The 19,919-nt window shown below is 35.8% G+C and overlaps 1 protein-coding gene across 7 annotated transcripts; it reads right to left on the reverse strand.

The window, feature by feature from the left end:
- Nucleotides 1-816: 816 nt before the first annotated feature.
- LOC132177008 (MADS-box protein JOINTLESS-like) lies at nt 817-16,920 on the reverse strand. Of its 7 annotated transcripts, none has more exons than XM_059589196.2 (9): nt 16,741-16,905; nt 16,568-16,618; nt 15,988-16,183; nt 7,751-7,829; nt 6,572-6,633; nt 6,378-6,477; nt 1,563-1,601; nt 1,347-1,478; nt 817-1,083 (listed from the first exon to the last, which is right to left on the reverse strand). In XM_059589196.2, exons 3-9 carry the CDS (start codon nt 16,167-16,169, stop codon nt 1,009-1,011), a joined length of 669 nt encoding a protein of 222 aa, XP_059445179.2. In that variant the 5' UTR covers nt 16,170-16,183; nt 16,568-16,618; nt 16,741-16,905; the 3' UTR covers nt 817-1,008. The 7 variants fall into 7 exon arrangements, with proteins under 7 accessions (XP_059445179.2, XP_088371256.1, XP_088371257.1 ...); XM_088515130.1 differs by having other exon boundaries at nt 1,347-1,481; XM_088515131.1 differs by having other exon boundaries at nt 1,347-1,481; nt 15,988-16,306.
- Between the last annotated feature and the right edge of the window lie 2,999 nt (nt 16,921-19,919).

Consider the following 19,919-nt stretch of genomic DNA (forward strand, 5'->3'; position numbering starts at 1 on the left):
AACAACCCTACGTACTGGAGAAAATTAGAGGAAGGACCACAATGCAAGAAATTGATCTCATTATGGTTAGGCTCAGTACAGTAGGTACGAAACCTCACTCATTATGGTTAGGCTTAGTGCAGTGGGTATTCTTTGTTTGGATATGGACTTGGTCCAAGTCCTATTTTTTTACAAAAAAAAAAATTAAAAAATGCACCCACTTGAAAAAATAAAATAAATGTTGAAACTAGTGGCGTGGTTGGCTAAGTAGACATGAGCGGAGTGAACGGAGCGAAGCGACATTAACGGAGTGGGAGTCCATTGGCCCATGTGTGTAATTAAGTTTGTGGGGGAAACGACTCGGTTGTGGCGGTACGGTATAGGGTATTTTGGAGATTTTCAAAATACATCCGTACAATTAAGGTTTAGGATTTCCTATATATATATATATATAATGTAACCCTGAATCATTAATAGCAAAATACAGTCGCACTCTCTGTGGAGGTAGGCACATTGGTTGATATTGGGCCAAGACTTGTTTGTTGAACCTAGACTCTGATACCAATGTTGGGTGATCTTAAGCCTCTCTCAACCCCAAAAACTAGCTCAAGAGATAAAGCTTTTTCTCACACTTATAAATTGTCCACCTACTCCTTTCACAACCGATATGAAATAACCCCAACATAGTTTGTCAAATTCGATCCATATAGGTGGTGTTTCTACGATTACAATGCTGTAGATATAATAATTCTAAAGCTCTTCATAGGTTAAGTACGATGTCTTGCAAGTTTCCCAAATAAAAGTCAGGCACATGACAGCTTCATCCTGCTCATTTTATGCATATATATCCTCAAACAAGCAACTTTTTGTTTTCCAGTCTACTTTATATATAGCCCATTGAAACAAGTTGGCCTTGATTATTCATGCATAACATAAATCAAGCATCCAAGGCTGTTTTGATCAACTTGCGGAAACTAAAATTTGTTTTGATCAACAGTTAGCTGGGTTTTACTTAGACATGCTTGTTTTTCAATAGAGAAAATTAAGCGTCTCCATGTACTCTTGACTTTCTTTATCTTTCAAAATCAGTTCGGGAAAGGTAACCTGCAAGATATACCAAGGTAATTAAATAGTGTCTCTCCAGTAGCAGCACATTATGTCTTTGGCATTTGGTCACCACTCAGCCAGTGCAACCACTAATTAATTTCATATTATCCTTATATTTCTAGATAATATATGCCTAAATGTAAGAAGATTATATATAAATTTGAACTTAAGATATCCCTGGATTGAACTCTTAATTTAACTACATATTATATGCAGAAAACCTGAGAAAGAAATTTAGTGTTGCAATGTTGCAAACTTACCCCCAACTTGAGAGAATTATCGATGTCTTGGTGTTGAGGAGGATCAGCTGACCTGCAATTATTATTGGTCATTGACTCAGATGACTGGCCTTTTTCAATTACATGTGTTATAATGTTAAGTTGATTCTCCATCTGCTGAAAGAGACATTGTTCACCAATTGATCAGTAGAAGGGAAACAAAGAAAAAAAAAAAGGAAATTCAATTAGACATGATACCTGTGTTGGTTGCTGATTATCCTCCATCAGTTGGGCTCCCTGCATTTAAAGAATAAGATGAACAGAGAAAGATAAGTAAGACATGTTAGCCCTTAGCCACTAAGGTAATTTAGCCATATAGGGAACACACTCTGAGTCTACCTTCCAAAAAAATGTCTTGTGTTAGGTTTTTAATGTTGGAATAATCATTATCAAAACTTCTTGGGGTATAAGTTGGTCTTAATATATGGCCTCAGACTTGGAGGAAAGTTGAAGATCAAAAGTTGTTGATTACAAGCTCGGTCAAAAGTCATTCGAACAAGAACATGGAGGCACTTCAAGATAAGGTTCTAGTATGCCTTGATCACAGCCATGATTGAAAGGTTTTTCGATTGGGTGCTCAAGACTTTAAAATTCAAGCTCTAGAAAAGCTCAATTATAAGCGTGATTGCATCTAGTTCAAATGAGGGTGAATTTGAAGACTTACAGACAGTCCCAATAGCAATGGTGAACGCAGCCCATTCAATGAGTGCGGAACAATGGTATTTCGCAAAATGCCTCGATTAAAACCTCGATTGCACAACGTTCAAATACAACAAAACGAAAAATTGTGAAACCCTAACTCACGTTCATACAAGGACTTATCTTGTTCAAATGAGACTACAGCAGACTATTTTAAACCTTAATTTGCGTAACTATAGTAGCACTTACTCATCGGGAGCTGTACATGAGGGCTGTAGACGATAAAAATTGCAGACACTTCCTCAAGTATGACTAAGTCATAGCCTAATCTAGCTCCACCAAAACATTAAGGAGAACCAAGGTTTACACTAATCGGAGATTCTCATTGCGGGATTCGAACCCAACATATTCATTTATCAAGTACTTTGTGTAAGTTTATTTTGGCTAATTCGGTGATATGTTTGTAATCAGTTTAAAATGAGGTTTAGCATAAAGAATTGAAGATATCGGGATTTTCAATCTAGAGTGTTCGGACACCCAGAGGACAGGTTCGGACAGCAATTTTAGAGACATCAACAAAGACTGACTTGTCCGGATATTGTTTCTCGAGTCTTCATTTGAGAAGACATGTCCGAACAGCCAAAAGACGTGTTTGGACATGATTTCTAGAGAGATCAAATTGCAACACATGTCTGGACAGCCAAAAGACGTGTCCGGACATGATTTCCAAAGACTCCAATTTACAAGACATGTCCCGACAGCTAGAAGCCGTGTCCGGACATGATTTCCAGAGAGATCAAATTTCAAGACATGTCCGGACAGCTAGAAGTCATGTCCGGACATCATTTCCAAAGAAACCTATTTATAAGACCTATTCGGACATATTGGGAACATGTCCGGACTTGAATTCCAAAGAGTTCATTTTATTTTGAATGTCCAGACACTATGATGTCATGTCTGGACATGGAGGGACGTAACCCTAGCCGAGACCAGACATGTACTTAACCTTGTTCGGACACAATTGATTTTTTAATTGCTGTGCTATTTTGATGCAGCTTGACTTGATAGGTTACAGCAAAGAACAACAATAAAGCAACGGATAGGTAATTCTAGATATTAAGTCTATCAATGATCTGAGAATTCTTCTTGAAAAGCTAGATACTCTCTAGGTTTTGAAGGAAAAAGAGGAATAAACTCAACTATGAGTAATTTTTATTAATAAAAATCAATAATAAACATAAATTTCCCTTTTACTAGAGGTTATAAGCATATATTTATAGCCCAAAACCCTAAACTTAATAAAATAACGAAATAAAGACTCCCAAAACCCTAATCCTAATAAAATAACAACATAAAGTCGGCTAGAAAATAAAACAAACTGACGGTGCCTGTCCGGACAGGACATATGGCCGTCCGGACGGCCACGACAAAAAAACATAAAGAAACATAGGCCGTTCGGACGGGACACCTAATGGGGTCTTCTGCTAGCCTTCCAGAACTGCACGTTCGGATGGCCGTTCGAATGCCCCTGCAAACAGACATTTCTGTCCGAATTCTTGAGCGACCCGATCTGCATCATCCTCTCCTGGTTGGAGAGAATTTGACCTCGAATTCAGCCGGTTCTTTCCACGGTCCTTCCGATGCCCTATCAACTCGTTCCACTCACCCTTCCTCAAGATCAAAGCAAGACAACACCCCACAATAAGCGTGGTGTTCTTCATCATTGAAATACTTTTAGGGTTGTCGTGAAGGCCACACACACCACTTGACAATTCTTTGGATTTGCCGTACTCCTCTCGTCTCTTCTCCTTTCCACGTGCTGTGAAAGTACTCAAGAATGAGTCAGCCGTTGTTTTCCTTGTAAACATATAATTTTCTTTATCCGCATAAAACTCATCATAATCATTGTTAGGAGAGTTTAAAATACCTTCAACACCAAGGAAATCAACATAATCAACCTCTTCACCATTAAAAGTAGTATATTCACCTGGAAGGTCTTCATCAACCTCTTCATAATCGGCGATGTCATCCGTGGGCTCTTCCTCTTCCAATGGGTCATCTTCTTCAGGGTAGATGCTGTCAAACATAGGAGAAGACCCTTCTTCTTCGTACTCTTCCTCTACGTCGGATGGCAAAGGTCTTTTAATGGGATCTTCCGCACCGACATCGTCATCATAGGTTGGTAGGGAATCTCAATCCACGAACCCTTGTGAAGGATCTTCAATGTCTTCATACTTGAACTCTTCATTAAGGATTTCAAATTCTAGGAACTCCTCATCAACGGACTCACCTTTCCCCTCCATATATAGATTGGATAGATGGATTTGAGGTTGGCGAGTAAAGGTCAAATTGGCCTGTCATGGACTCTCCGCCTCATCCCATGTTTCCCTAAACACCTTTTTTTTTTGTAGGAATTTTCTATTTTTCTTGTCATAGCCATAGACCCTTGTCTCCAATTCTGTGATTTTTGGCCCATGGTATACTTATGGGGCAAGAAGGCGACTTGCATGTATTTCAATAGTTTCTCCCAACTATTGATCTTCAATTTGCCTTGCCGCACCTTATTTTGTTTCAGTTGTTGCCACCACACAACAATTCTTCCCCGGAATGTGCATACAACCAAAGCAACTCATCGTTCATCGGGCACCCCTTTGAAGTCAAGAACCTCTTCAACAGCCAACAACCAATCCAGAAATTCTTCGAGTTGTAGATCCCCGTAAAATTCTGGAATATTGAGTTCGAACCCGTTCCCCCACCTATTGGCATGAGCTTGCACATGGTGCTGACGTCCGTGCATTCCGCGCTCTGCAAAAGGGTTTCCAAATCCATTCTCATGTTGACCACACCAGTCGGATACTTGGGTAGTGAGATCTTCAATTTGATCCCTCATAGCCCTGAGTTGATCCTCTGTGTGTTGCCAACGTTCAGCGATAGATTTGCCTTCCCCCTCCGCGAATCGCTGTCTTGGTTGGCGACGACAACCGTTCGATCCACCACTCATGTGCCACAAGCGAATTGCCAGTTACTTCTTACGGGTTATTTCCGTGCGCACATGCACCTTGATCATGTCTACACAGAAGTCACTCCTCCCTATTCATGGCAAGTAATTGAGCTCTGATACCAACTGATGCAGCCTAACTTGCTAGGTTGTAGCGAAGAACAATAATAAAGCAGCGGATAGATAATTCTAGATCTTGAGTCTATCAATGATCTGAGAATTCTTATTGAAAAGCTAACTACTCTCTAAGTTTTGAAGGAAAAAGAAGAATAAACTTAACTATGAGTAATTCTCATTAATAAAATCAATAATCAACATAAACTCGCCTTTCTCTGGAGGTTATAAGCATATATTTATAGCCCAAAACCCAAAACCTAATAAAATAACGAAATAAAGACTTCCAAAACCCTAACCCTAATAAAATAATAACATAAAGTCGGCTAAAAAATAAAACAAACTAACGGCGCCCATCTAGACGGGACATATGGCGGTCCGGACGGCCACGACAAAAAAAAACATAAAGAAACATAGGCCATTCGGATGGGACTCCGAACGGGGTCTTCTGCTAGCCTTCCAAAACTACACGTTCGGACAGCTGTCCGAACGCCCCTTCGAACGGACGCTTCTGTCCGAATTTTTGAGCAACCCGATCAGCATCATATTTTCTATGTATAGCATCTATGATGCGAATACTATGAGCTAAGAGATTGATTGAGATCTAGAACGTGAGTGACTTGTCTCTCTTAGAGTGTAGGTTGTGCCTTTCATCCACAGATCAATGAGCAACACATGAAGCCAATTGGAGCTTCGGTGAAGGAAATCATATAGAATAAACGGTTCAGAGGTTTTGTAAGAACTACTGTAGTCGCGGACAAGTGGGTCATTTGTCTAGTACATTGGATTGTCAAGTACAAAGATTTTGTATGTTTTGACATTGTGTAAATTCTTGTCTTTCTATAGTGAAGTGATTTCTTGTATTTGGCTGCTCCAAAGAGATTTTACATTTAGAGAGTTCTCTAAATGGTTTTCTCACCAAATATCTATGTTCTTTATGATTCATTGTATGTCTGAATATTTGGTTGATGATATTGTGTTAGGTCAGATCTAATTCCGCATATTGTTTGTTAAACACCTATTCAACCCCCTATAAGTGTAGATTGGAGTCAAGTAGTTTTTTCACTTTGCTCTAAAATTAAGTAAATGTGTACAACTATGTATTCATGACTATCATCACCTAAGAAAGCTCGAAGATATTTTACATTATATTTTTTGGAATTATAGTAATTGCATGAATCTCTTCTAAATATCTCTCATTTAGAAACATGTAAAAGCTTCATAATAATGCCCACAAACAGAGACAACAAAGAGAGTTACACCTTTGCATTTGAAACGCGGCTCAAGCCTACTTTGAGAAGTTGCTCTAGTTTCTGTAGTTCCTCTATATTCAATCCTTGGAGCTCTTCTCCCTTCATCTGCCTGTAATTAGGTGCAATCATTTTTTACATTAATTTTGTGAGGAATGTGCATGCCATTGCTATAACAACTTGATATATGAATGTTGTCACAATACCTCAGGTCATGAGCCTTCCCCACGATTTCATCGCTCAACAAGGTGTTGGTACTGTTGGCACGCTAAAAGGACACAAAGAGTTTCCATTCATGAAGATTTTTAGTACTTGTTCTGTTTACAAGCACTTTTGTAATATTTAAGGATGTTGTAAATGGTACAAGTAGTTGGTTCTTAGAGTTGTTCCAGAAAATGCATCTAGCATTTCATTTTATGGTACAAGGTTCATAACAAGTATTTATAGCGAGTAATGCTGCACATGCTCCTACTTTTCTATACCCATTTCTTCACATCCATAGGTAGGTTTTAAAACCATCATTGAATTAAAATTCAATAAAGATCCATCTTCTATCTAATTGTGGTTTTAAAAGCCACCTATGAGTATGGAAAAATAGATGTGGAGAAGTGGGAGTAAAAGTATGTTTGGGATTGTATTTGAGAAATAGAGCTTTTAAGTCAAAAAGTGTTTTTTGACAAAAGCTTCATTTTTAAGCTTTTGCCAAAAGTGTGTTTTGGCATTTTTTTTTTTTTGGCCTTTTGAACCCTTAAAAGCGATTTCAATTATTTTTTACCAAACGGATACTTTTTTTTTTTTTCAAACGGACTTTTTCAGTGTTAAACGCACTTTTAGACCCCTCAAACGCACACCCAAACAGGCTTTAAGTGTAGCATTACTCATTTATAGCAAACAAACTCCTAAAAAACTAACATAAGTCGGTTTAACAAAAACTGAAGTAGCACACTCGTACGAGATCACTTGTTTGAATGAGTCTGCAATAAACTCCAAAAAAAAAAAAAAAATCATCCTTCATTCATATGAGACATCGAACGAGATAGCAAACAAGCAATTTTGAAACTCCACTGGATCATGCAAGATGGTTGTTAATAATTCTAAACATCCTGTAGGTAGAGGTTGGGTGGGGCTGCCATGAGTTTTCCCCCTTGCCTTTTATTCTTTTAACTTCTTTCCTTCTTCTTTTTCTTATTAATTCAATCTTTACTCATCCGAGAAAAGAAACATGCAGAGTTTGAAATCTCTGCGCCTTAAAAATATTTGTTCATTTATCTTGAGAAACATGATGAAATGCTAACATCGAAAGGGACATATATCCACCCGCAAAATATATATATATATATATATATATATATATATATATATATATATATATATATATATCTAACCTGCAGCTCCACAGATGGTTTGTCCATTTTGCTGAGATTCTTTGAATGCAAATTATGTCTTTCAATCACCTGCTGCATACTTCAAACAACAAACGAATAGCTATTCAGTTCCTTCCTCCTCTGTTTTCCTTAGCATAAAATGAAAGTGGAGATGAAAATTACCAACTTCTAAAGTAGACTTTAACAGTAGATTTGGTGCTAATGAAAGAAATGTATCTTACAAGTTATAGAACATACAGCTTTGACACGTTACTAACTGTCCGTTACAAATGAATAAAATTCTTGTAGTGCCACTATACTACATGCATGGTTTAAGGACCCTCATCTTTTTATATTCGTTATTACCCATCACTTCATTAATCTGAGATGATCATTGTTAAGTGCCAAAATATTCATATTTTTAACCATTAATCTTTTAGTTTGGTTAATTTATGTCATTTTACTTCCTTTTTGTATTTTCTTTGTTTTATAGGTTTTTGGAAGAAAAGAAAGCGTTTCTGAAAAAATTTCAAGCTTAAAGGGCAAATTGGAAAGACCTAGAAGATATGGTTAAGCTTAACCAATCATGGTTAAGTTTAATCCAATAAATAAAATGAGTAAATCGGAATTTATCAAATAATAGTCAAAATCGGATTGGAGGCAAAATTGGATTCTGCATACCTCTCGATATTTTGACCATAACTTTCAACTCAAATATCCGATTAAAGTGATTCAAGTGGCATTGGAAATCTAACTCAAAATTATACAAATCATTGTGAAATATAATTTTCCCAATTCGGAGCGCCGTAAGGCCAAAATCGCCCCACAATACAGGACCACAATTTTGTGCGAATCCTATTCCGATTTGGACTTAGGTTTTCTTTATTCTAATTGGACTTGGACTTAAATCTCCGAAATTCCTAGGATTACTAGGGCTTCTAGGACTCTCCCAAGCCCTATAAATAGACCTCTAAGCCTCACAATTAAAAACATCCTTGGAAGAGGCACAACTTTGGGGAGAGGAATTGGAGGCTACCTTTCGGTTCTTTCTTTACCTTTCTTTTTTCTTTTATTTTTAATTATGTGTAACTAACTCTTAAGGAGGGCTAGATTGAAGCCATAATTATGTTTATTTAATATTTCAATATTGTCGCCTTTGTAATGATCTTGTTGTGCTATTTAACTTGATTAATACCTGCTTGCATGAATTCCTCATATGTGTGTGCCTGATCAACATATGCATGTGGTATGGACTAGTTAGTTAAATAAATTTGGATGGTCGAGTCCTGGATTTAATAAAAGTAACAAAAAAATTTACACCGCGGTTCTTGGGTTAATCAACATGGGAAACCGGGGGTATACGCCCATGCTCTAGGCCTCATGTATCTGTCGATTTCCATAGAGTATATGTTTTCTTAAGGAACAACTTAGTATACACCATGCTAAATCCCTTAGAAAAGAAAAGAGTTAAAGTATACACCATGCCTAATTCATTACTTAGGAAAATCTATAGCTTAAGGAGTATACGCCATGTCCTTAGGTTGACAAACATTAGATATGCATAACATGATCAAAGCATTGGCATATTGTTATATTATCTAAGTATGATTAGTGGTGGATATCAAAGCCCTGCTTTTACCTTCACTTATCTTTATATCTTTTTATTTCTTTTTCACAATATCAATTCAGTGACAAGTTGATATTTTTAATTAATTCTAAACAAAATTACAATCCTCGTAGGATCGATCTCATACTTGCTGCACTATACTATTGTTTTGATCTTATGCACTTGCGAGTTAAAACGTACTAAATATTATTTATTAATTTATGTAATATTTGGCACAACAATCACTCCTAATAGTCTTAAGGGCAATCATAAGGACGATAAAAGTAAAGACGGTCACTCTTAATGAAGACAATAAAAGTAAAGATAATCACTCATAATAGTGAGGACAATAAAAATAAATACGATCACTTAGGAAAGTCATATATAAGATCAATCCTAAGTATAATAAAAGTAAAAGTAATTTATATCACGTTTTACTTATTTTTATCTCATAAGCATGCATATTGGGCCCTTTAACGACATAATTTGAAAAAATAGACCCATACAGAATTAAATAGGACAATGAGAAAAACTCATTGAGCTAATTTGTAAAAATTGCATTCCCGGATGATGCAGATATAGTTTACAACGGCTTATCTCATCTTATCCTATTTTACATTTCAGTCTTTTGTTTAAACTAGGTTTCTTTGTTAGTTTGTTATTCTATCTTATCTTTCAGTCTTTCATTTTGAATTAGGTTCTTTGTTAGTCTTCTATTTGGTTTAGTCTTCTTTCATAGACTTTTAAACCAACTTTATTTCATTGTTATTTTAAGGCTAGGAGTCTTGGGTTATAAATATATACTTATAGCCTTTAACAATTCAGTTTATAATTATTATTGTGTTTTGTTTAATAAGAATTACTCAGAGTTGAGTTTCTTCTTTGTGTTCTTTTAAAACCTAGAGAGTATCTAGCTTTTGTCAAGAAGATTTCTTAGATCATTGATAAAATCAAGATCTATAAGTATTTATCCGCTGCTTAATGTTGTTATTCGCTGCAACTCACTAAGTCACGCTGTATCAGTTGGTATCAGAGCTCCAGTTTTCTTTCCATGAATGGGTAGGAGCGACCGTTTGGCAGACATGAACAAGGTTCACGTGCGCACGGAGGCAGCACGTAAGAAGCAACCGGCAATTCGTTTGCAGAACATGGAGGAGAGGTTTGGTGGTCTAACCATGCGGAATGAGGGGCATGCGCGCACCCAACACAGGGTCCCTACCGATTACTTGGCCGACATGGATGGTCCAAGCGTTTGTCGTCATCAACCAAAACCGAGATACGAGGGGGCGGAAGACAAATTTATCGTCGAGGATGAACCTGTCAATCCTTATGCGGGGCGCGGAATGCGGAAGGAATTTCCAATGACACAAGCCCATGCTATATCACGGGACACAGGCGTCAAGCTCGACACCCAAAAAGAAAAAATAGAAAATTCATACAAAAAAAAGGTGTCTTGGGAGATGGCGGAGGTCAAGCATCAATCGGTGTCCCGATACATTGGAGGTATGTACCGGCAATTTCATACTACATGCACCATGGGAGGCAAGGTGGCCAAGCTTGTCATCGATCCAAGGAGTGGTATGAATGTAGTCTCGGAGAAAGCGGTTCGGAAGCTAGTGCTTGAGACCAAGAGACATCCTACTCCCTATCGGTTGGAATGGCTCACGAAAGGAAAAGAGGTAATGGTTTCTAGACGTTGTCTAGTGTCTTTTTCTATTGGAACTAAATATGTGGATCATATATGGTGTGATGTGGTCGACATGGATATGTGTTACCTATTGTTGGGAAAGCCATGAAAATATGATAGAGCTGCTATCCATGATGAAACACAGAACACGTACAACTTCATGTTTGGTAAAACCAAATTGAAGTTGCTACATAGCCCATGGGCGGAGCCAAAACCTTCACAAGGGAATGATCAATCCTTTGTAGCCAAGCAGGAGTTTACGGACAAGGAAAGCGGCATCAAGGGAGAGGTGCCGGGGCCGATAAAGGAGTTGTTGGGGAGATGTATCGACATAGTCCGAGCAGAGTTACCGAAAGTAATGCCATCATTGCAAGACATTCAACCTCAACTTGATTTGGTACCGGGAACTAATGTTACTAATCATCCGCACGACATCAAGAGTCCTAAAAAGCTTGAAGAATTAGAGAAACAAGTGGAAGAGGTAAACCTTTCAGAGAGTATCGCAATTTTTCATGAAGAAGAACCCTTGGAAGAAGTAAGTCTTTTGGAGAGTTTTGCAATTTTTCATGAAGAAGAGGAACCCTTGGAAGAGGTAAATCTTTCAAATAGTTTTGCACTTTTTGACAACAATTCTACATATCATGTGCCTGATAAGAGCTTCGAAGATAAAGTCTTCGATTTTAGTGTTGAGCCAATTGACTATGTTTATTTCATTGGGATAGATGCTATTTTATCAAATTATTCTAACTAAAATTGTGATGAGATCTATATGGTGGAGAAGACTTTTCTATTAAAGATTGAAAGGGTCTTTATGAGTTCTTTGGGGATTCTCATAGCTTGTGGGAAGAGCAAAGCACGAGAGAAGCATGACAAGTCTACACAGCAAAGGCGTGTGTGGGGATTTCACGACAAACATCAAGGTACTTCGATGATAAGAAGCATCATGCTTATTGTGGAATGTTACTTCGTCTTGATCTTGAGGAACGGCGAGTGGAATGAGTTGATTGGGCATCCGAAGGACCGTGGAAAGAACCGGCCGAATTCGAGGACAAATTCTCTCCAACGTGGGAAGAATGATGCAGTTATAGTTTACAACGGCTTATCTTATCTTATCCTATTTTACATTTCAGTCTTTTGTTTAAACTAGGTTTCTTTGTTAGTTTATTATTCTATCTTATTTTTCAGTCTTTCATTTTGAATTAGGTTATTTGTTAGTCTTCTATTGGGTTTAGTCTTATTTCATAGACTTCTAAACCAATTTTATTTCATTGTTATTTTAAGGTTAGGAGTCTTGGGCTATAAATATATACTTATAGCCTTTAACAATTCAGTTTATGATTATTATTGAGTTTTGTTTAATAAGAATTACTTAGAGTTGAGTTTCTTCTTTGTGTTTTTTCAAAACCTAGAGAGTAACTAGCTTTTGTCAAGAAGATTTCTTAGATCATTGATAAAATCAAGATCTAGAAGTATTTATCCGCTGCTTAATGTTGTTATTCGCTGTAGCCCACTAAATCACGCTGCATCACCAGGCCTCAGAACACTATTCACACTACTACCCTTTTTCTCTCTCTCTCTCTGTAGCTCAGCTCTTTTCTCTTAGACTCTCTTTCGTTCTCGTGATATCTCTCCCTCTCGCAAGTCTCGGATAGGAAAAGAAAGAAACAAGAAGAAGAAAAAGAAAAAGAAGAGAGACGAAAAGAAGAGAAGGAAGTGGCCAGGGCGTGCGTTAAACTGAAGGGGGTGGGGTGGTTTTTATAGGCAATTAATAATTAAACTTAACCAATAAGTGGTAAGATGATGACTCATGAAGGTCACTCACTCAAATTTAAACTTATCCATTTTAACCTACGTACGTAAGTCACGTAATTTTGTCTTGTAGCTAAAATATCTTCCATATTTAAAGCTTCTTGACTTGACTTGGCTAAAAGTTATTCATGGAGTGATTATCCCATTCAATCAATCGATCGGGTAGGATTTTCCTAGATAAATGTGGTAGAAAGAACTCATTTGTCGTACACTGTACTTATGTTATTGGTGGTTCTATCTTTTGAATCGACATTATGTCCATGCATTTAAAAAAATTATTCCCTTGTTAGTGATTACATATCTACGACGACTAATTTTTAATTTATTAATTTTTTTATGAATTAGTGACAACAAGAAATTGTAATTACTGATAAGTAAGCAATAACGATAATGTTTAAATCGTTGCTAAAAATATGGTCGCTAAAAACCGATTTTCTTGTAGTAAACCTAACCAATTAGTAGGATATGAACAAGACAATACAATTTGTCTTCTAAAGCATAATAATCCCGAAGTATGTTTCTAAATTAGTTCATCATATATATCATTCATGTGCTTTAATTGCACTTCTATATCAACTGTTTTAATCCCAAAATATGTTCCATTTTCACAGTTACGTGTACACGTCAATCCAAACAAGCTAGTGGCAATTATTCCAACCAATATTTTACGAGTGATTACAATGAAATATATATACTAGAATATGCCTAGTTGATTCTTTAATTAACTATATTAACAAATAATTAGTGAGCAGTGTAGATGTTCAACACGTGATGCAATTAGTTCACACACACGCCCTATTAAACGTTTACGTAAATGTTAAAAATGTATATGAAAATCACGTGTTCTAATTAAAGATGTGATAGTTTTACTTATTAGATTGAAAAACCAACCCATTTTTGAAAGAAAACGTATTTATTAGTTATGAGAAAAATGGATCTACATCTATCCTTGGAGGGAAAAAAAAGAAAAAGAGCATTTCTATATAGAAATGCTCTTTTTCTATTTTACATTTCAGTCTTTTGTTTAAACTAGGTTTCTTTGTTAGTTTATTATTCTATCTTATTTTTCAGTCTTTCATTTTGAATTAGGTTATTTATTAGTCTTCTATTGGGTTTAGTCTTATTTCATAGACTTCTAAACCAACTTTATTTCATTGTTATTTTAAGGTTAGGAGTCTTGGGCTATAAATATATACTTATAGCCTTTAACAATTCAGTTTATGATTATTATTGAGTTTTGTTTAATAAGAATTACTTAGAGTTGAGTTTCTTCTTTGTGTTTTTTCAAAACCTAGAGAGTAACTAGCTTTTGTCAAGAAGATTTCTTAGATCATTGATGGAATCAAGATCTAGAAGTATTTATCCGCTGCTTAATGTTGTTATTCGCTGCAGCCCACTAAATCACGCTGCATCACCAGGCCTCAGAACACTATCCACACTACTACCCTTTTTCTCTCTCTCTCTCTAGCTCAGCTCTTTTCTCTTGGACTCACTTTCGTTCTCGTGATATCTCTCCCTCTCGCAAGTCTCGGATAGGAAAAGAAAGAAACAAGAAGAAGAAAAAGAAAAAGAAGAGAGACGAAAAGAAGAGAAGGAAGTGGCCAGGGCGTGCGTTAAACTGAAGGGGGTGGGGTGGTTTTTATAGGCAATTAATAATTAAACTTAACCAATAAGTGGTAAGATGATGACTCATGAAGGTCACTCACTCAAATTTAAACTTATCCATTTTAACCTACGTACGTAAGTCACGTAATTTTGTCTTGTAGCTAAAATATCTTCCATATTTAAAGCTTCTTGACTTGACTTGGCTAAAAGTTATTCATGGAGTGATTATCCCATTCAATCAATCGATCGGGTAGGATTTTCCTAGATAAATGTGGTAGAAAGAACTCATTTGTCGTACACTGTACTTATGTTATTGGTGGTTCTATCTTTTGAATCGACATCATGTCCATGCATTTAAAAAAATTATTCCCTTGTTAGTGATTACATATCTACGACGACTAATTTTTAATTTATTAATTTTTTTATGAATTAGTGACAACAAGAAATTGTAGTTACTGATAAGTAAGCAATAACGATAATGTTTAAATCGTTGCTAAAAATATGGTCGCTAAAAATCGATTTTCTTGTAGTAAACCTAACCAATTAGTAGGATATGAACAAGACAATACAATTTGTCTTCTAAAGCATAATAATCCCGAAGTATGTTTCTAAATTAGTTCATCATATATATCATTCATGTGCTTTAATTGCACTTCTATATCAACTGTTTTAATCCCAAAATATGTTCCATTTTCACAGTTACGTGTACACGTCAATCCAAACAAGCTAGTGGCAATTATTCCAACCAATATTTTACGAGTGATTACAATGAAATATATATACTAGAATATGCCTAGTTGATTCTTTTATTAACTATATTAACAAATAATTAGTGAGCAGTGTAGATGTTCAACAAGAAAAAGAGCATTTCTATATAGAAATGTTCTTTTTCTTTTTTTTCCCTCCAAGGATAGATGTAGATCCATTTTTCTCATAACTAATAAATACGTTTTCTTTCAAAAATGGGTTGGTTTTTCAATCTAATAAGTAAAACTATCACATCTTTAATTAGAACACGTGATTTTCATATACATTTTTAACATTTACGTAAACGTTTAATAGGGCGTGTGTGTGAACTAATTGCATCTCTAACAACTTGCGTAAAAGTCACAATTCTCTCTAAATTTAGCTAATTAATATGAGCCAAAAATCTCTCCTTTCCATCCTTCAAATCCAACATCTAGTTCATCCGTACGTACGCTATATTTTATGAAGCGCAGAAACATAAACATCTAATTCAGAGGAGTGAATAGGAAAGTAGCTAGGTAGAAATATCACAAGGCACTGCAGGTGGTGGCTTATATATATATCTAGCAAGGTGATATTAACATCTCAGGGGTGAAAGTAGAAAATTGTGCCTTGCAGAAGCCATAAGAGTCGGTAGTACTTTTCTTCAGTGATCAGTCTTGTTGTTTAATTTGGATCTTTTATTTTGAGCAGTTGGCTCTCACATATTCTCTCTCTTTCTCTCAAGAATGCATGAATAAAACGATCAAAATGTATACAATAAGTAGAAAGATGTTTGTAAGAGAGACAGAGAGAGAGAGAAACCTTGAGCTGGCGTAGTCAAAGAGCTTTCCAGTAGAAGAGAAGACAATGAGAGCAATTTCAGCATCGCAGAGAGTTGAGAGCTCCATAGCCTTCTTAAACAGCCCCCTCCTCCTCTTACTGAAAGTCACCTGCCTTGCAGCCCTGTTGTCGATCCTTTTCATCTCGATTCTCTTCCTCTTCATTTTTGCAAAAATCTCTTTACAAAATGATATGGAGAAAGAAATAAGAGATATATAGATGTTATCCTTGTACAAAAGCTAGAGGAATAATAACCCTTCACAAAAGAGGAATCTCAGAGAGAGCAAATCAAACTCCTACACTACACATGAAAAGTATAGAAAGGGAGAAGCTTTATTAAGGGTGAGTCATATAGAAAATCAAAACATTAACAAAAATAAAAAGAAAAAAGAAAAAGAAAACCAGTCCTTTTCACAAAGAGAAAGAGTATATAAAACTAATAGAGAGTATAATAGAAAGCTAGAAGAAAGATCTTTTAAAAAAATAAAGAATCAAAACTGCACTTGCTCTCTCCAAAAAAGAAGAGGAAAAATATGGAAAATAAGCTAAAATTAAACCTAACCTTCAGAACAATTACTAAATTTAGCAGATCTCCCACCAGTCTTCAAGCATTCTACAAATGGAAAAGGTGGAGAGAGAGAGAGAGAGAGAGAGAGAGAGAGTGGAATGTAGAGTTAGAATATTAAATGAAAAAAGAAAGATGGGTTTTGCATAAACCAGGATAAACAGCTGCACCTTTAGAAATTTAGCTTAGAATCTCAAACGAAACCCTAGCTTTAAGAAGCACTGTGGGAGTGAAGAAGAAGAAGAAGAATGAACCCTACCAATCCAAGCCTACTATTGAGTTCGTAGAGGTGTTGACGTCTCGCACAGAACCAAAAGTTTTAAGATGGGGAGAGAGAGAGAGAGAATGAATTAGATATACACAGAATGAAGCATTTTTTCTTTTTTTTTCCTGTTTTAAGGAAAAACAGAAAAGTTCCGTTTTTGGTCAAGCAAGAACTCATGGTGAGTTTTGCTTTTGTACAGATTCCCACGCTGCACAATAACACGTTTGTACCCTCGTACCGGTCATGCCTGAGGAGTTTTTTTTATTTTTTATTTTTTATTTTTTATTTTATTTTTTCGGAGCTACTATTACGTGTGTATATATATATATATATATATATATATATATATATGAAAATCATATATAAATACTTTTTGAAGGTGACTCTGATCCTAAGAAGGGACACTGTTAGCCGACATGTTCTGCGCCTTCTTAGAGCACTCCTTGCAGCCTCATTAAAATTATTTTTTGATTATTTTAGTTAGACAATTTAATAAAAATAGCTTAAATCTCCATTTTTCAAACTCACTACTTTAACAAAAAAAAAAAGTGAAGGGAGCAGTACTCACCAAATATAAAAAGTGATGTCACTCACCTATTGATTAAACAACTCATTTCTCTCTCTTTTGTTTTGCTTTTAGTTTCTCTCTTTTTTTTCTAAGAATAAACAAATTTTTGAAAAATGATATTTAAATGGAATAGAAGTAGATTATTAAAATAGTGAGGCTGTTGTGGATGCCCTAAAAATGTGAGTTGTTAAAATAATCAAAAATGCACTTTTGATTATTTTGATGAGTAAAATTTGGTGAGCCCGGTCGAAATGCTCTTGTGGACTATAATGGTCACTATTTTTCTTTTTTGTGTTTCACGAGAGGAGAAATTAAGTTGCACAAAAGATCATAATTATGGTAAATAAGATGAAGGTAATCTCTTAAGGTACATTAATAAAAGAAAGAGTAATATTATAAGTCACTTTTGTTTTTCTCTTGTGTCACTTCAAGAATGATATGACTTCTAAAATCATTATTGGCCTTGTAATTGATTTTTATTGAATTTTGATCAAATTGTGATTTTAAAAGCCACCTTATTATTAGAGTGACAGATGAGGCAAACAATAATATGTAACTTCTAAAATTACTCTTAATGAGGTGATCACAAAAAAATTTACCGTCAAAGATGGAATACAAAGGAGAGAAAACTATTAAAAACTAAAGCTTCAATACACTCAAATCTCACTATAATACAATATAAATTATTCTCCAAATGAGAAAACAAAAGAAAATACAAGAATATAAACTTCCCATTTACAAGGTAAAGCATTTGTTGCTCTCTTTTTTGCTTCGCAGTCGCATCAACATATTCCTTAATTTTCTCTCTTATTTGAATCCCTTCAAAACCAAGAAGAAAACTTGGGATCTTCTATTCTTTCACGTGTTGAAGATCCATTGTGAGGGGCGAACAATTTAAAGGAAATCCTGCACAAGGTCACAAATCACCATGTTATTGACGCACACCCCTAAGGGAGGAAATACTACCTTCTAAGTAGGGGTGAAAACCCGGTTGCGATTAGTGGTTATTGGCTAAAACCACTAACCGCAACTAGGGTAGCCGGTTGGTCAAATTAAAAAATCAAAACCGGTTAATCGGTTATGTAATAACCACCCGGTCACCGGTTGGTAGCCAGTTATCCACATCGGTAACCATGTCGATCTTTAAAAAAATTGAACATTTTTTTGCCTATTTTGAGAATTGAGCGTATTTTTTGGGCTTAATTTATAAGTTTTTTGCTCTTTTTTAAAAACTATTAGGGCCTTTTTGGCCCTTTTTCAAATTCTAAATATATCCTCACTATAAGTAACTCATTCTTTTAGAAAAATCATTCTTAAAGAATAAGGTGCAAATATAAAGAATACTTGGAATCATAGGTGGATCTAGGAATTTGTATTAGGAGAGGAGGGAGAATGAGGAGTAGAGGATAGGGTAAAGAAAACTAAAAAAATACCCTTAGAAAAAAAAAAATCAAAAATTTTTGGAAGGGCAGGCGCCCCTGCCCGCCCCTTTTGTATCTGCCACTGCTTGGAATAAGGAACAAGATTTTATAGCTTCTCCAATTGTATCTTGGAACATCATGGCTTGAGTTGACGGTTTTCCTAAGTAATCTGTCAAGCATTGGATTACAAATCTTTGTTTTCTGCATGGTCAAAAAAGAAGGAAAAAAGTATTGTATTGCAAGCAAAGCTATGGTAAAACTTAAAAGACTAAAAGTGTAAACCCTAGAGTAAAATTACTAACAAAAATAAATAAATAAACCCTAGAGTAAAACGACATCATTTTACGTTTTTAAAAAATAAATATTATATACATATACCCGGTTACCGGTTATAACCGGGTGTTCAAAAATGCAAAAATTGGTAACCGCCCCAGGGTAGTTAGTTATTGGTTATTTTCAACCGCTTTTAAAAGCAGTTGACTAGTTACTGGTTACCAGTTGGTAGCTGGTTACCAATTAGTAGCTGGTTATCGGTTGGTGATCGGTTATAACCAGTAGACTTGACACCCCTACTTCAAAGGCAATCACCTAAGGAAAGGTACTCCACCAAATTTCATTGAGCCCTAAGAGGAAGATGAACACTAAAGGAAACCCTCCACGTTATCAAAGGCCCAATAAGCCACTAAGCCTTACCCATGCACTTATCCAATAATGGCCAAGTATATATATATATATAAGGTTAGTATGAAGAAAAGCACAAGTATGCTCTAATCTCTCTCTCTCTTCTGTTCTCTTGAGTCAGCATATGTTTATCATTTCTTTAACTTAAATATTAGAGGTGGTGTTGCAGCCCCACGTCACTTCCTCCGTCAGTGTTATTTGTTGGGCTTTTGTTTTCTATATTTTTGTTTTGGGTTAACTCACGAAGAACAAAAGTTTAAGATTTGAAAAGTCAAGTAAAGGCCCACACTCTCTTGGTTATTTTCAGTCTTTGGTGAGAAGATCTAGAAGTCTCATAATCCATAAGATCTGTTGCATTTCTGGAGAATGAAGAATGTATTATTGGAGAAAGAATAAGCAAAAAGATTTTGCCAA

This window comes from Corylus avellana, chromosome 4 (assembly GCF_965113065.1).
Source record: "Corylus avellana chromosome 4, dhCorAvel1.hap1.2, whole genome shotgun sequence".
Taxonomy (NCBI): Eukaryota; Viridiplantae; Streptophyta; class Magnoliopsida; order Fagales; family Betulaceae; genus Corylus; species Corylus avellana.

What these genes read in the sequence shown, in the direction of transcription:
- LOC132177008 (XM_059589195.2), bottom strand. Translation starts at nt 16,169, where the DNA reads ATGAAGAGGAAGAGAATCGAGATGAAAAGGATCGACAACAGGGCTGCA. An exon ending in GCCGCGTTTCAAATGCAAAG is followed by an intron (nt 1,602 to 6,377) that starts GTGTAACTCTCT and finishes CTTTAAATGCAG; the next exon opens with GGAGCCCAACTGATGGAGGA. An exon ending in ATAATCAGCAACCAACACAG is followed by an intron (nt 1,482 to 1,562) that starts GTATCATGTCTA and finishes TGTCTCTTTCAG; the next exon opens with CAGATGGAGAATCAACTTAA.